The sequence below is a fragment of the Salmo salar genome, chromosome 28, assembly GCF_965601325.2.
Source record: "Salmo salar chromosome 28, fSalSal1, whole genome shotgun sequence".
NCBI classification, from domain to species: domain Eukaryota; kingdom Metazoa; phylum Chordata; class Actinopteri; order Salmoniformes; family Salmonidae; genus Salmo; species Salmo salar.
The window spans coordinates 10589309-10606435 of record NC_138318.1 but is presented as its reverse complement, the minus strand read 5'-3'; the positions used below and the strand labels follow the sequence as shown (position 1 = coordinate 10606435).

Here is a 17127-nt window from a genome sequence, read left to right as displayed (position 1 = left end):
ACCGTTAGTTGGGTCATTTTAGGTGAAAGTTGGGGGGAAAAAAGGGGTGGATCCTTAAGAGGTTTTAACAAGGCAATTGAAGATAATGTCACGCATCAGATTGTCAATTTAATCTCATCTTTAGGCTACATCTATTATAGGCCTGTGTGTGAAATTAGTTTCGATATAGTTTCCGTTTAGTTTCAGTGGACCATTGACAGATGGCAGCCAACTATCGGGGTGAAGGGCAGGCAGGGGGGTAAATGGCTATGTCCTCCTAAAACTGCTTAGAACACATCTGTGTTATTGAAATTCTAGCAACGACTGTGTTGAATCAACTTATTTAGGACAAGTCAAGCATGGAGGAGACATGACTTTGAAAATTACAGTAATTCTTAACCTCAATGATGCTCTCTGAGCTTCTAGTGTTAATCCACAGATAAAAGGTGAAACCTGGTTAGTTTTTAGTTAGTTGTCTGTAGGGCTGTTGTGGTGACAGTGTTACCGCCACACCGGCAGTCATGACCACAGTCAAATTTCCACGTGACTGGGCCTCGCAGTGCTTGAGGCTTCATTACAGACCCGGGTTGGAGTCTCCCGTGACCGGGAGACTCACGAGGCGGCACACAACTGGCCCAGCGTCGTCCAGGTTAGGGGAGGGTTTGGCTGGCCGGGATGTCCTTGTCCCATCGCTCTCTAGCGACTCCTCGTGCCGGGCTGGCCACATGCACTGGGATTTCGGTCGCCAGGTGTACGGTGTTTCCTCCAACACGTTGGTGTGGCTGATTTTTATTTTTTTTTATTTAATTTTTATTTATTTTTTATATATTTTTTTTCTTCCTCCAGGTTTAGTGAGCAGTGTGTCAATGAGCAGTGCGGCTTGGCAGGGTCGTGTTTCAGAGGACGCATGGCTCTCGACCTTCTCCTCTGTAACTACCAATTGGATATCACAAAATTGGGGAGAAAAAGGGGTAAAATATTTTTTTTTAATTGTGATATCCCCCCAAAAATATATAATTAAAATCATGTTACCTGTAAAATCACGGTCATCTCCTCTTATGCACTCTGGATGTGTTGGTAGTACCCATCTTGATAACGACCAGCTAATGGACTGGTACTCAGGGCTCTATTGTCCCTCTAACCACTCTGACATCAATGCAAATGCTATTGAAAATCACATCGAACAATTATCAAAACAGTATCATGATTTTAAAATGCAGTTAGGCAAAAAAAAAATTTTTTGACCTGACTGTGATTATCAAATTGAAGAAAATAGTTCAACAACAGGTTGAAACTGAGCGAGCAACATGGTCGTTGTGGATGTTTCAAGGTCAAACGCAACTAAATGGACAACGCTTTCTAAGGTGACGATTAATTCAAAGCATTCAAGACGTTGCATTTAGAACCGTATGCATATCAGAGCTTTAGGCCTATATGAGCCCAAGCCCACATGCTTTTTGTCTTCATTAAAATAATGATCGTGCCGTTATGCAATACAGTGCGTTCGGAAAGTATTCAGACCCCTTTTCCCACATTTTGTTACGTTACAGCCTTATTCTTAAATGGATTAAAAAATAAAATAATAATTCTCATCAATCTACACACAATACCCCATAATGACAAAGCAAAAAAAAACGTTTTTTAGATCTTTTTACCAAGTTATAAAAAAGAATATACCTTATTTACGTACGTTTTCAGACCCTTTGCTATGAGACTTGAAATTGAGCTCAGGTGCATCCTGTTTCCATTGATCATCCTTGATGTTTTTAAATTGTTCCAATCAAGTTTTAGAAAGTATTTAGTCCATTTTAGAGTAAGGCTGTAAAAAGTGGTCTGAATACTTTCTGAATGCAATGTATATGTCCATTGCCTAATGGCCTACTGTATATTACACATGGTGGAAAAACATGTAAAACAAATTGGTCTAGCCTATACTCCAATTAAACAAATTCTAGAAATCTGACTATTATTATGCATACTGGATGGACTGGTTACCTCATGCTACACTCCAAACTTTCTATCCATGAGTCTGGGAGAGAACGTAGGCCTAGGCGATGCTGTTGGGTCATTGATTGTGCAGGGCGGCTTACAGAGTTAGCCTACAATAATTCGATTTTGAATAGCCTAGTAATAGGGCATTTTTATGTTTTCATAATTAATAGGCGGACTAACTTCAGCTATACAGAATCTCACCTCCGTTCGTTTCCATCTCCTCTTTCCTTCATTCCTTTCTTGAGCGTGCAGAGAGAGGGCCTGTCAGCAGTTTATTTATGTTTCGTTGTGAAAACCTGTTACTATTGATGCTTCTGAACAAATTTCAGTTGCTTTCCCAAATTTTAAGCACTGGATGTCTTCAGGAACATGGTTGGAGAGCCCTTGCCATACATATGCCATACATATTTTGTGCGGTATATCACCTGTCACGCAGCGAGAGGCTGCAGGCTCCTCAGTGGTCGATGCGTGAACTGAAATACGTTTTCTTATAAGCCCAGACATTTCTATATGCAATCCTGTGTGAAAGCAGAGTTTTGGTGGTTGCTACTAAAAGAGGATCCCAGCTGCTACTCTATTTATTTCTCAGCTGCTCCGCTATAAAACCAGAGTACCCAACTGTGTGAAAGCAGCCTCCATTTGCTATTCCAGTGCATACAGATGACATGTATTTTTTCCCCTGCCCCGTTCCTGCCCATTTTGATCATTTGGCTTTTCTAAATTGAAACAAATGTTACATATTAGTAAAGACAAGATTACGTTTGAGAATAGTCTGTTGGGTGAAAAATATGATCACTTGAGAGAACAGCGTTTGCGGTCCGAGTCAAGGAACAGAGCGCAAGCTTATTTGTCAATAGCCTATTGTTGCAGCATGCAGCCCATACAGTATTTATGTTTTGGTTTCTAAGACATTCTAAGGTTTGTAGAGGTCGACCGATTATGATTTTTCAGCGCCGATACCGATTATTGGAGGACCGAAAAAAGCCGATACCGTTTTTTATTTATATATATATTTGTAATAAATGACAATTACAACAATACTGAATGAACACTTATTTTAACTTACATAAATAAAATCTATTTAGTCTCATAAATAATGAAACATGCTCATTATTAATGCAAATAATGCAAAAACAGTGTTGGAGGAGAAAGTGAAAGTGCAATGTGCCATGTAAAAAGGCTAACGTTTAAGTTCCTTGCTCTGAACATATGAAAGCTGGTGGTTCAATATTACCAGTTCTTCAATATAAGAAGTTTTAGGTTGTAGTTATTATAGGAATTATGACGCGTCGACTATTTCTCTCTCTACCATTTATATTTTATATACCTTTGACTATTGGATGTTCTAATAGGCAATTTAGTATTGCCAGCCTAATTTCAGGAGTTGATAGGCTTGAAGTCATAAACAGCACTGTGAAGCAAGCATTGCTAAGAGCTGCTGGCAAACGCATTAATGCTTGAATGAATGCTTACGAGCCTGCTGCCGCCTACCACCGCTCAGTCAGACTGCTCTATCAAGTATCAAATCATAGACTTAATTATAATATAATAAACACAGAAATACGAGCCTTTGATCATTAATATGGCCAAATCCGGAAACTATCATTTCGAAAACAAAACGTTAATTCTTTCAGTGAAATACGAATCTGTTACGTATTTTATCGAGCGGGTGGCAATGCTCAAAATATTGTCAAAATATTGCTGTTACATTGAAGGTCGTGCAATGTTATGTCATAATTATGTAAAATTCTGGCAAATTAGTTCAGTTTGCAACTAGCCAGGTGGCCCAAACTGTTCCATATACCCTGACTCTGCTTGCACTGAACGCAAGAGAAGTGACACAATTTCCTTAGTTAATATTGTCTGCTAACATGAATTTTTTTAAACTAAATATGCAGGTTTAAAAAAATATTTACTTCTGTGTATTGATTTTAAGAAAGGCGTTGATGTTTATGATTAGGTACGATTGTGCTTTTTCCGCGAATGCACTTTTTGTTAATTCATCACCCGTTTGGCGAAGTTGAAGTAGGCTGTGACTCAATGATAAATTAACAGGCACCACATTGATTATATGCAACGCAGGACAAGCTAGTTAACCTAGTAATATCATCAACCATGTGTAGTTAACTAGTGATTATGTGAAGATTGATTGTTTTTTATAAGATAAGTTTAATGCTAGCAGGCAACTTACCTTGGCTCCTTGCAGCCACAAGGTCCTTTTGATGCTGCACTCGCGTAACAGGTGCTCAGTCTGCCACGCAATTTCCTCGTGGATTGCAATGTAATCGGCCATAATCGGTGTCCAAAAAGGCAGATTTACCGATTTGTTATGAACTTGAAATCGGTTTCCTCTAGTTTGTATCATTAACAACTCAATCTAGCATATAGTACCTGTTTCAAATGATCACTTTTATGGTCAACATAGGCACTTCATATGTGCACTCGCTCCGGAATAGGGAAAAATATCATCATGTTTCTTTTAGACGTGCCTAAAATACATGGATTTATTGTGATGGACTTTTATGTAGATTTCCAAAGGCGTGCCTCAGCGGCTTGTGTGCATGGAGGCCTGGAGATTCTAAATATGTTAATTAATGGTCAATTACCATGAGATCGGCGGTCATTTTCGAGACAATAACCGGCTGACAAAATTTTGTGACCGCCGCAGCCCTAGGTTATCTATGATTGAATCACTCCTTGTTCATCTTTCAAATACCCACGTGGGTTTGTATGCTCCTGAAAACCAATGATTAGATGGGAGAGGTGGGACTTGCAGTGCGTCAAGCGTCTCAAATGGAACCAAGTTCTATTTTACCACAAGGCTACGTTGTTGATGCGCACGAGCGGTGTGGATGAAATGATTGAATAACATTTGAATACATTTTATTTTACAACTCTCGTGCACGCAACGCGGCGGGGCTCGTTTGGGTGTAACCACGTCCACCCTTCACCTGTTACCTGCCTTCACTCACTGTTTGTGTGGTTTGTCAGGCCGAGATGGACCGTGAGCGGTTCCTGAATGATCTGCGGCGAGACGTTCAGAAGCCGATGGGCTTCGATGCTGTCATGAGGGTCCGAACCAGCACAGGTAAGTGTCTTGCTCTCTCTCTCACTTGCTCTCTCTCGCTCACACTGTCTCACACACTCACAATTTTTCTAATATATTTTTTTTCGGAGGGGGGGGCTAGATCAGCTGTAACCTAACAACTGTGGAAAAAGTTAAGGGGTCTGAATACTTTCTGAAGGCACTGTGTGTGTGTGTGTGTGTGTGTGTGTGTGTGTGTGTGTGTGTGTGTGTGTGTGTGTGTGTACACACACTTTGTTTTCCTTTATGTTCCCCTAACCCAACAACCCTTCCCCTAATTGCAATAAACTAGGCTTCAACTTCCAGTTTATCCATACTATATATGTTTTACGGACACAATGTAATAGTTATCTTTTTTTTATCCTTCAACTACCCTCAACCCCTCCCATCGCTGAAGAACATCTCGTTTTCATTTCAATTTTTTGCAATATATTTTTTACTGTGCTGTTTCATAAAAGTTCTGAACCTATATGCATTTTACGGACCCAGTACAATTTACATTTATTTATCTTGTTTTTAGTCCCACCCTTCAGCTCCACTCAACTCCTCCCATATATTTCTGAACACCATCCAGTTTTGATTTCTATTTGCCAAATATTTTTAAACTGTGATGTTTCACAAAAGAAATTTAAAGTAACATTTTTGCGAGAAGTATAAAGCCTTCCCTGTAGCTCAGTTGGTAGAGCATGGTGTTTGCAACACCAGGGTTGTGGGTTTGATTCCCACGGGGGGCCAGCACAGAAAAAAATAAAATAAATAAATGTATGAAATTGTATGAAATGTATGCATTCACTACTGTAAGTCGCTCTGGATAAGAGCGTCTGCTAAATGACTAAAATGTAAAAATGTAATAATTGATCGATTGACTATGACTTTTCAAATCACCCAGCAGTGCTATTTACAGAGTTAGCTCCATATAAATGTTGCAATTCTTCAGCCATTCTTGAACCTGCGACCAAAAAGAAGCTACATATGGACAGTACCAAAACAAATGATTTAAGGGTTCTCTTCGCAGCAAGATCTGCAGAGCTGGGCAGATTGTATTCCCCATATCTATAACATTCTGTTGGTTGCAAGAATTCTGTATAAGTTAATTTTAAAAATTCTGTTTTTTGAATCTGGTGTTTTGTGTATCAGCTCATAAACCATGTGCCATGGAATTGGTACGTCAAATCTCTTCCCAACTATTTTGCGATCTATATGGCACAGCTGTCCAATTTTGAATTTTTTTTGTCCTTAAATGAAACTGGTATACTTTATTTATTTTTTAACAATTTTGGTCTTTAATGCAGAGCCGACATAAGTTCCTAACTTTTTCCACCTTCCATTTTTGCGGTAATGCTGCAATTAGTTGGTAGTAATTTTGGATGGAGCAGACATTTCTATTTATTTGTGTTAGCTGCATGTGATAACTCCACTAGTCCTATTTATGATATCATTTACAAAGATTATACCTTTTTGTAAAAAAAGTTTTATTATCAATTAGTATGTTTTGAGTTTAACCATAATATATGTATTATTTGATGGACTAAACTGAAAATAGCTATATTGGAGATTATTTCATTTTCAAATAACTGAATGTGAGAGGTTGTAATCTGAATAAAGGGGGGGGGGGGGGGGGAAAGGGCCATTCTTGAACAAGGGGTTAGACATTCTTACAAATCTGCTAGAGAACCAGTTGGGTGTAAGTATACCTTCCGTATGACTGACACCTTTTAGTGAGAGGTCTAATGCTTTAATATTTAATAACTTCTGCCCTCTGAATTCATATTCATTATATTAATAGGCCAGTTTTTATTTTATCTAGCTTGCCGTCCCAAATAAAATATAGTTGTCTGTCCTGTCTGTCTTGTCTGTCTGTCTCATAATTTGGTTAGAAACAGTATCTAGATCTGCTGTGGAGGGATCCAAATTGTGGATTAAAAAGAGAACATGAATCATCAGCGTACATTGACACCTTTTATTTTTAATAGCTAACATTTCGCTGGCTATAATAAATGAATATGCTGATTAGTGGAAAACCTTGCACTACTCTTCTTGACAGTTGAATACTTTCTGAGAAGTAGCCATTATTTACTATTTTACACCTAGGGTAACTATACATAACTTTAACCCATTTGTATGAGATTCTCCAAAACTTAAATATACCAGGCATTTATATATAAATTCCAGTTGTAGTTTATCAAAAGCCTTTTCAAAGTCTCCTATGAACACCAGGCCTGGTTTCCCAGATTTTTCATAATGTCCTATTGTTTCCAGTACTTGTCTTATATTATCTCCAATGTATCGTCCATGTAAAAAAACCTGGCTGATTAGAATAAATAATATCCCACAATACCCTTTTTTAATTATATGCGTTTTGGCAGAATTTTTTGCATCACAACTAGGGCATCACAATATATCCAGTATTTATTACAGACGGGTCTAAAGAAGCATGATATGAAGAAAATGTAGTCTATTTCAGAAGAACAGAATAGCATACTCTGAATTGTTAGGCACTGATCTGGCTATGTCATATGGCTGTGGACTACACTAGTTCATTTAGCAGACAATATTTGGTTAGAATTCTGTGGCTTTCTTTTATAGTAGGAAGAATACAATTGAACAAAGCTGAGTAACATAAAGGATATTTTCTCCAAACGATTTGGAGTGCGCACAAGCGGCTATTCTTTGAGCGTTAACAAATAAATAGTTATTCGTATATGCTTAATTTAGTTAATGTAACTTTAGTTGTTCTCCAAACAACTAAATGAGCTCTGCTTTGTTTTTTGCGCCCATCAGTCACTCGTTCACAATTTGACAAGCACTTGATAATGCCTAGAATTTCACGGCGGCATCCCCTTTGTGTGGCTGCAATGCACCCTAAAAAAATCCCTACCTTTTGCGTTGTGCCCTTCTCAATGCGCTCCGAATCACCTCTCACTCATATGGCTCTCCATCACGTGATCGGGTCTTTCTCACAGGCTAGAAGTGAAGACCCACACGTCGGGGACGCAACTGCACGCTTCCTTATCCAATTCCGAGGTGCATATTGAAGATATTGGAATAACTGTCAACATTTTCTTTTCGTTAGACAACTTGATGAGTAGGCCTAACGAACAGCATGTCAATCTACTTTCCCCCATAGTAGAAAAGTCGACGCTCTATGCGAGAAATAAATATTCCAAACATAGTCTGGAACCGTTGTGGGTTGCAATAGAGCCCAAATGAATACAACCACTAGAATCAACTTTTTTTATGCAATGTGGCTGATGCAACAGATCAGACCGTTTAGCTTAAAATGTTGATAAACTATTAGGCTATTTCTTCACATTATAAGCGCAGCAATGCACACATGGTAGTAGGCTATAACCCATTATCTAAAGTGACCGCAAATGCAATTATCCATGTGATGCTTTTATTATAAAGGGGGGAAAAATACATGTCATCTTTGCACTTAAATAGCGAATGGCGGAAGCTTTTCCCATGGTTCATTTTCATGCCAGCCAGGTAGGCTATACTCCTGTTGTAAAAGAAGCAATGTGCTTATTATACGGAAAGTTGAGAAATAAATATAGTAGGCCTGATGGGATCCTCACTCTGTTTTCTCTCGCAATTGCATAGCCTATATAAATGTTGCGCAACATGAGCTCTTGGGCTCCCAGTAAGTGTTTGATTAGATTTTGCATTGATGTCAGTGACTAGAGGGACAATAGAGCCCTAGCTTGTTTTGGTAGGCTACTAATGACCAGCAGCAGCATCAGAGCTTGGAGAAGCCTAATTATCGTGACTAAACGGTCACGTGGAATTTGACTGCCTTCATGACTCGTGACCGCCGGTGTGGCGGTAGTACGGTCACCGCAACAGCCTTAGTCACAACACTGAAGTGTAAGGGGCCTCCAAGTCTTTATATTTACCACTTGGTTCCTGTTTCAGTAATAATGAAATCAGACCTTGTTGAGTATCTGATCATCTACTATTTTTATAGGAGTGGTTAAAACATGCTTACAACGGTCCTCTGAGTACATCAACAAAGGATTGGTGTACCTCCACTGGTATGCCATCCAGCCCCAGACTTAAAAGGCTTTAATTGCATCAAGAAGTTCCTCCTCTATAATTTGGCTTTCACATGAGTCTTTCTGTACATTTTTACATTATTAATAGAAGAAACAAAATCGATACAGGTAACTTTGTTTAGTGGAGATGGAGGAGACTGAAAAGAAAATGTATGCTTAAAGTACTTTGCTTCCTCTTTCAAAATATTGTTTGGTGAATTTCATGGTGGCATTTCTATGATGAAGATAACTTTATTCTATGTCTCTCTGGAACAATTTGTATTGCCGTCTGTCTGTCTGTACACACTCACTCTTCACCTAGTGGTGTTATTCACTGCCGTCATAACATCCTCTCCTCCAGGTATCAGAGCGACAGATTTCTTCGGCTCGTTCTTTATGAGCAATACGACCGACGTGGAGCTGGCAGGACTGGACTGTGACAAGACTGTTACCGTGGAATTCCGCCACGACGACAAGCTCAGCGAGGACACCGGGGCGCTCATGCAGTGCGCGGTGTTGTACACCAGCTGTAGTGGTCAGCGGCGTCTGCGGGTCCACAACATGGCGGTCAACTGCTGCTCCCAGCTCGCCGACCTCTACCGGAACTGCGAGACGGACACAATCATCAACTTCTTCTCCAAGTATGGTCAGTATCACACGCTCACTATCCGTCTCCCCCTATCCGTCTCCCCCTATCCGTCTCCTCCTATCCGTCTCCCCCTATACGTCTCCCCCTATACCTCCGTCTATACAGCCGTGAAATTGGCTAGTATGTTTCGAGATTACGTTATCAAGAGAAAGAATGTATAAAGATCAGCAGGGGTCCAATCACCGAACACCTACATCTACTTTAGATGTGAGATACTGTAGATGTGATTGATACCAGTAGGATTCAAACCAACTTAAGGGCTTTTCTTTATGTCCGGAAATGGAAACCAACGGTCCTTTTTTCTCTGTGTCTGTGTGTAGCGTACCGCAGCATATTGAACACCCCCACCAAGACAGTGAGAGACACCATGGTGAACCAGTGTGCCCAGATTCTGGCCTGCTACCGCAAGAACTGTGCCAGTCCCTCGTCTGCCGGCCAGGTCAGTCACTCACACATACACCCCCTATTGGACAAGTCAGTGACACGCACCCCATACACACCCCCCCCCCCCCCCCCCCCCCCCCCCCCCCCCGACACCATTCACAAACACTGTACACATACATACACAAACACTATACATTCACCCCATTACCACCCACACACTGCACCTCCTATGCCAGTCAGATCGGTCAGTCTCTCACACAAATCAACCCCCCCCCCCCCCACACCCCAAAAACTTACACACTCAATCCCTTCCCCTCTCTCCTTTTGTAGCTGATCCTACCAGAGTGTATGAAGCTGCTGCCGGTCTATCTGAACTGTGTGTTGAAGAGCGACGTGCTGCAGCCGGGAGCTGACGTCTCATTGGATGACAGAGCCTACCTGAGACAGCTGCTCAGCTGTATGGACGTATCAGAGAGCCACATCTTCTTCTATCCCCGCCTACTGCCCCTGGTGAGAGACCCTGCTCTCCAACTCGCTCTCTTTCTGTCTCTCGAATTCACTTCAATCAGCCTCATTTGGCATGACAAGGCACCATCTTACTTTGCTGAAGCAAACATGTAAGAACATATTACGTCAATGTGAAATCAGTTTGTTAAATCGTGTGTTAATCGAGTACCTTTCCATCTCAGGTGAAGTTGGATGGAGGGTCGTTGCCAATGGCAGTGCGTAACTCAGAGGAGCGCCTGTCCAAGGGCGGAGTCTACCTCCTGGAGACAGGGCTCCACCTCTTCCTGTGGGTGGGAGCCAATGCTCAGCAGGAGCTGCTTAGCAACATCTTTGGAACGCCCACCTTCAGCCAGATAGACCCCAACATGGTGAGACACACACACAGACTTCAACTTCTTACAAATCATTGTCTTGATTTTAAGTGTGTGGGTGTGTTGCTATCTCCTAAATGTGTGTGTTGTGTTCCAGACGCGTCTGCCGGAGCTGGACAACCCGTTCTCCCAGAGACTCCGAGAGATCATCGACTCCTTCAGATCACAACGGTCACGATACATGAAGGTCAGACTCCACTACCTCTCTTTGTCTCTGTCTCTCTTCTCTTTCTTCCCTCTGTATCTTTCCGTCTCTATTTCTGCCTTGTCAGGATTCAATACTGCGACCAAAACAGTCACGTTGCAACCGTTTGACTTGGCAGTGCAACACACATTTTTAATTGGCATGCATTACACCTTTTGTGAGACTAACTACCACATGGACACACTTCATACGTGTGTTTGTTTGGATAAAGCTGTCTATTTAATGCATGACAACTGAAATCTCTTAACTAATTTCTACCAGCATGTCATCTGTACAACTAGAGGCAAAAAAAACTCTAGATCACCTTTACTCCACACACAGAGATGCATACAAAGATCTCCCTCCATTTGGCAAATCTGACCATAACTCTATCCTCCTGATTCCTGCTTACAAGCAAAAACTCAGAGGAAGTACCAGCGACGCTGAATCATCAAACAGGCAGTGTCAATACAGGACTAAGTTCGAATCGTACTACACCGGCTCTGATGCTCGACGGAGGTGGCAGGGCTTGCAAACTATCACAGATTACAAAGGGAAAACCATCTTGCGAGCTGCCCAGTGACGTGAGCCTAACAAACAAGCTAAATGCCTTTTTTATGCTCGCTTCGAGGCAAGCAACAACGACCCATGTATGAGAGCACCAGGCGACGGTGTGATCACGCTCTCTGTAGCCTATGCAAGTAAAACTTTTAAACAGGTTAACAGACAGATTACCCTGATGCGTACTCAGAGCATGCGCTGACCAGCTGGCAAGTGTCTTGACTGACATTTTCAACCTCTCCCTGACCCAGTCTGTAATACCTACATATTTCAAGCAGACCACCATCGTCCGTGTAACCAAGGTAACCTGTCTAGATGACTATCGCCCAGTAGCACTCGCATCTGTAGCCATGAAATGTTTTGAAAGGCTGGCCATCCCTTACATCAACACCATCATCCCAGACACCTGAGACCCAGTCCAGTTCACGAACCACCGATGACGCAATGTCTGTTACACTCCACACTGCCCTTCTCCACCTGGACAAATGGAACACCTACGTGAGAATGCTGTTCATTGACTACTCAGCGTTCAACAGTGTAGTGTCCTCCAAGCTCAGGCCCCTGGGACTGAACACCTCCCTCTGCAACTGGATCCTGGACTTCCTGACGGGTCGCCCCCAGGTGGTGAGGGTAGGCAACCTCACCTCTGCCACGCTGACCCTCAGCACAGGGGCCACACAGGGGTATGTGCTTTGTCTCCTCCTGTACTCCCTGTTCACCCATGACTGCGTGGCCGCGCACAACTCAAATACCATTAAGTTTGCCAACATTCACGATGGTGGGAGCCTGATTGACGATGATGAGAGCCTATAGGGAGGATGGCAGTGTGGTGCCAGGACAACAACCTCTCCCTTAATGTCAGCCAGACAAAATAGATGATCGTGAACTATACGAAACGGCGGGCCGAGCACGACCCCATTCACATCGACACGGCTGTGGTGGAGCTGGTCGAGAGCTTCAAGTTCCTGTGTCCACATCACTAAGGACCTTTCATGGTCCAAACACACCAACACAGTCGTAAAGAGGGCACGACAATGCCACTTCCCCCTCAGGAGGCTGAAAAGATTTGGCATGGGCCCTCAGATCCTCAAACAGTTCTACAGCTGCACCATTGTAAGCTTCTTGACAGGCTGCGTCACCGCTTGGTATGGCAGCTGCTTGGCGTCCGACCTCAAGGCGCTGCAGAGGATGGTGTGTACGGTCCTGTACATCACTCGGGCCAAGTCTGGGACCAAAATACTCTTGAACAGCTTCTACCCCACCCAAGCCATAAGACTGAACAGTTAATCAAATGGCTACCTGGACTATATTTATTTTTTGCACTGACTCTATACACACTCACTGGACTTGACCCACACACATACTACTCTGACACTCCATCTCACACACACACACTACATACGCTCACACACACATGCACATTTTGTATTACTTTTTAACTCTGCATTGTTGGGAAAGGGATCATAAGTAAGCATTTCACTGTAGAGTCTACACCTGTTATGTCCGGTGCATGTGACAAATTATTTCGATTTTTAGTCAGGCAATGCTCGCATTATTCTAACAGATTCAAATAATGTGAGTGTCAATGCATAATGCTGTTAAGTCCTATTAAAACGAGCATTATTCTGGGAATGCATACAATTTGAGTTTTCTTTCTTCTTCTCTAGGCTATTACAACATTTTAAATATAAAATGTAGGACCTTAAATTACAAATCAATGACTCAAATGTATTTATAAAGCCCTTTTCTACATCAGCAGTTGTCACAATTAAGTGCTTGAAAAAGTCCTAAAGTCCTTGACTTTGACTTGCCAATGTCAGTATGAACCCTGTATAGGCTACTTGCCCAGCCCGCAAATGAAAAATGAAATCACAGGCTATTGAGATGATGCACGCGTCATTCGCTTTCCTGTAAGATTTTTAAAATGTAATCTGGCCAGTAGCTTTGTTGGCACTGGCCCGGGTGGGTCACTAGTAAATTAGAATGAATGTTAGGCCCTACTCACACACGCAGGGCTCATGTCTACTACGTTGTGAAGCCGTTAGCGATGCTGCTAATGATCGCCTGACCGTTTTCGGGTACATGGGAAAAGCAATTAAAAGGTAACTACAAAGTAGCCTATGCATTCCTGGCAGATTCATGATTATTTGCATCATCCAGTCACCATTTGTTTTGAAAACGCCACAAGTGCCCTACAGAAACATCACTTCGCTGAATTAAAGGGTAACTACACTGAAATGGCTACATTTCTCAGCTTTTTCCCCAGACCTACAAAATGGTCCCCTGATGTGGTTTAAGCATTGTTGTGGACTTGGAACATCCAATTCTGTTGTTTTTCTATTAAAGTGAGATTTGAAAGTGAAAACGTGAAGGAAAACAAGAGGACAATCGGTCCTCCTCCCTAGTTTGACATTTTTTTTTCGAAGTAGAAAAAGAAAAAGGAGATCCCTGGTTGTAGTACAGAAGCATAAGGTTGTGTGTGTGTGTGTGTGTTAACATCTCTTTCTCTCTCCACATGTGTCTGTAGTTGATGGTGGTGAAGCAGGAGGACAAGGCGGAGCTAATCTTTAAGCACTTCCTGTGTGAGGACAAGAGCACCAGCGGAGGAGCTTCCTACGTCGACTTCCTGTGTCACATGCACAAGGAGATCCGCCAGCTACTCAGCTAGGAGCCTGATTTCTGATCCTTCAAACCTGACCCCGGCGCCTCTCACCCCCCTCCCCCCGATGCGCTTTATCTTTCATTTACCTAATAAACTTAACCCCTCCCCCTCTGTCAGCGAGAGGCCGGAGACACATACACAGCCTCGTGGCAGATTCCGTGTGTGTCCTCATACGACTCTACTATTCCTAACGTCAGGCTCTAAAACAGCTGGAGCTGATCCACTGGCCAATGGAGGTGTGTGTGTATTTTGTGAGAGAGTGTGTGTGTGTGTGTGTGAGGGAGAGAGTTGCTGTTGATTGTAGTAGGTGTTCTGTCTAACACTAGCACTGAAAGGCTGTTGTGGGTGTACCGGCCGCTGGTAGAAACTCTCTTTTTGTATGATTCAGACCCAGTAGAGCTGAAGATGACAAACTATACATGACATTAAATAAATGTTTTTTTTTTTTCCATCTCTAGAATTATTTTTCTATTTGTCTTATTCTCTCTCCCTCAGACATGGCCTCGTGTGTGTGTGTGTGTGTGTGTGTGTGTGTGTGTGTGTGTGTGTGTGTGTGTGTGTGTGTGTGTGTGTGTGCGCGCGCTCTGACTTACAAACACTATTGAGGCAATAGGAGAGAGGGAGGAGTATATAGAGAGAATCTGTGATTTGAGGTTAAACTCCCAATAAAAGTCTATGCATCTAATCATCCAGAGGTGAGGGGGTTGAACATTCAACCAGCGTGGGGGTCCCACTATGACTCACACAGTATAGACTGTTTGGTTGAGGTGTGTGTGTCATGTTTATTAACGTCTGTATCAGCTCGACACCATTCTCTGACATGATGCCTGTTTGTCTTCCTGTCTGTATTGTCCTGTCTGTGAAGGGAAGGAGTGACTGGCTGTGCTTCTCAAAATTGAGGTCAGCCAGAGAACGAGTGATGAGAATAATGGTGGGTCGCATGGTCATGTTCAGTAGGCACGAAACAGGAGAAAACGATTTGAAACGGGGGAAGTACTTTTGTTTTGGTTTCCGTTGCAGAATGTTTTTGCTACGTTGTACCTTGCTGAACACGACCCTGTGCTCCACATACAGCTGTGTCTGAGTTGTCCCACACTGTGGACTGTCTGCTATAGAACCTCAAGTTCATATTTACACATATAACCTACGTCTATAACCTGTACAGAATTAAATCCTCCGTTTTAAACACCTGCGTCAAATGCTGTGGTTTGTCAGTCCTGTCCGTCGCTGCTGCTCACACAAAAGCAGTCCCGCTTTTTGTTCCGTCTAGGTGTGCAGCTTAGTCTGTGTGTGAGTGTGTGGGGTTCTGGAGGCAGATCCTGGTGAATTTCTCTAAACGAAAGGAAAAGAGGGATCCGTCGACACAATACTGACTTTCGCATTTATTTTCATTGTCATATTTTAACACAGTGTTGGTGTGCTGCCCTCTTCTCTGACCCATCTCTCTGTTGAATGGACCTTCTTTCTGACTGACTGATCTTAAGTTTTCCTTTTCTGTTTTTTTTTGTCAGTGCCTCCTGGACTGTTAATAAAGTTATTGAATCACCATGCCATGCTTCTCCCATGCCTGCTCTCATTGGCTTGTCGGTGCTATGGTTACAGTAAGGGAATTTTTTTCCTAGCCAAACTGTTTGTCACTCATAAATTGCACCTGATTTAAGACTGATAAAAAGTAGTGCACTATATACAGTTGCAGCCAAATATATTGACACCCTTGAGCTTTTCTGAAATAATTCCCTATTCTAAAGTGTTGGTTTCCACACCTTATTGGATTTTCAACATTGCAGAACCAATTTTATTTTTGTCTGCTTAAGGTATTGGTAACCCGGAGATAGTATTTGGTTGCACAGCCTTTGGCCAAGAACTGCAGACAAATGTTTCTTGTAACATCAATGAGCTTGATGCGCCTTACTACTGGCAATTTGTCCCACTCTTCAGCAGCAAACTGTTCTAGGGATGCCCTCCACCAACTGCTGTTTTCAGCTCTCGCCATAGATGTGATTTACATCTGGACTCTTGGCTGGCCACTCTAGAATGGTCCAGTGTTACTTCTTGAACCATTCCTGGGTACTTTTTGATGTGTGTTTGGGGTTGTCCTGCTGGAAGACCCAGAGCCTTCATTGGAGACACATGTTTTTGGACACAGGGTTGAACATTGGACTCAACACCAGATATTCTGCTGATTTTCAAGATGCCTTGCTCACGTTTAAGGCCCCCAGTACCAGAAAATCAACCCCACAGTATTACCAAACCACCCCCATGTTTGATTGTGGGGGGGGGGGGGGGGGTTGTATTGTAACTGCTCTGATCTGTATTGTCAAAGAGCTCTAATTTTGTTTCATTGGTACAGAACATTTTCCACAGGCTTTAGATTTGTTTTGGTGGGTTTTTGAGAAGTTCAGCAGGAGGGGCTTCCAATGTCTACCAACGACCAAATGAAACATTCAAGAAAATAACACCCTCCCTACAATCAAACACAGGGAAGGTTTGATAATGTTGAGTTTCTTTGCGGTCTCTGGTACTGGGGGCTTTGAACATATGCAAGACATCATGAAAACAGCAGATTACCAAGGTGTTTTGGAGTGAAATGTTCAACCCGGTGTCCAAAAACGGTCTCTGTTGAAGGATGGAGTGGCCAGCGAAGAGTCCAGATATAAATCACATCTATGGCGAGAGCTGAAAAAAGCAGTTGGTGTTGGACACCCCGAAAACATTCAAG

At 42.4% G+C, this 17127-nt stretch overlaps 1 protein-coding gene across 4 annotated transcripts in view; it reads left to right on the top strand.

The window, feature by feature from the left end:
• The window catches only part of LOC106589412 (protein transport protein Sec24C), a 36890-nt gene extending 20932 nt beyond the window's left edge, over positions 1-15958 (top strand). For all 4 annotated transcript variants that reach the window (XM_014179377.3, XM_014179376.3, XM_014179375.3 and 1 more), the window contains 7 exons: positions 4963-5059; positions 9452-9736; positions 10060-10178; positions 10454-10633; positions 10813-10998; positions 11099-11188; positions 14274-15958. In XM_014179377.3, coding sequence (XP_014034852.3) covers positions 4963-5059; positions 9452-9736; positions 10060-10178; positions 10454-10633; positions 10813-10998; positions 11099-11188; positions 14274-14414 — 1098 coding nt within the window. In that variant the 3' untranslated portion in view covers positions 14415-15958. The remainder of the gene's footprint in view (positions 1-4962; positions 5060-9451; positions 9737-10059; positions 10179-10453; positions 10634-10812; positions 10999-11098; positions 11189-14273) is intronic.
• The last annotated feature ends 1169 nt before the right edge of the window (positions 15959-17127 follow it).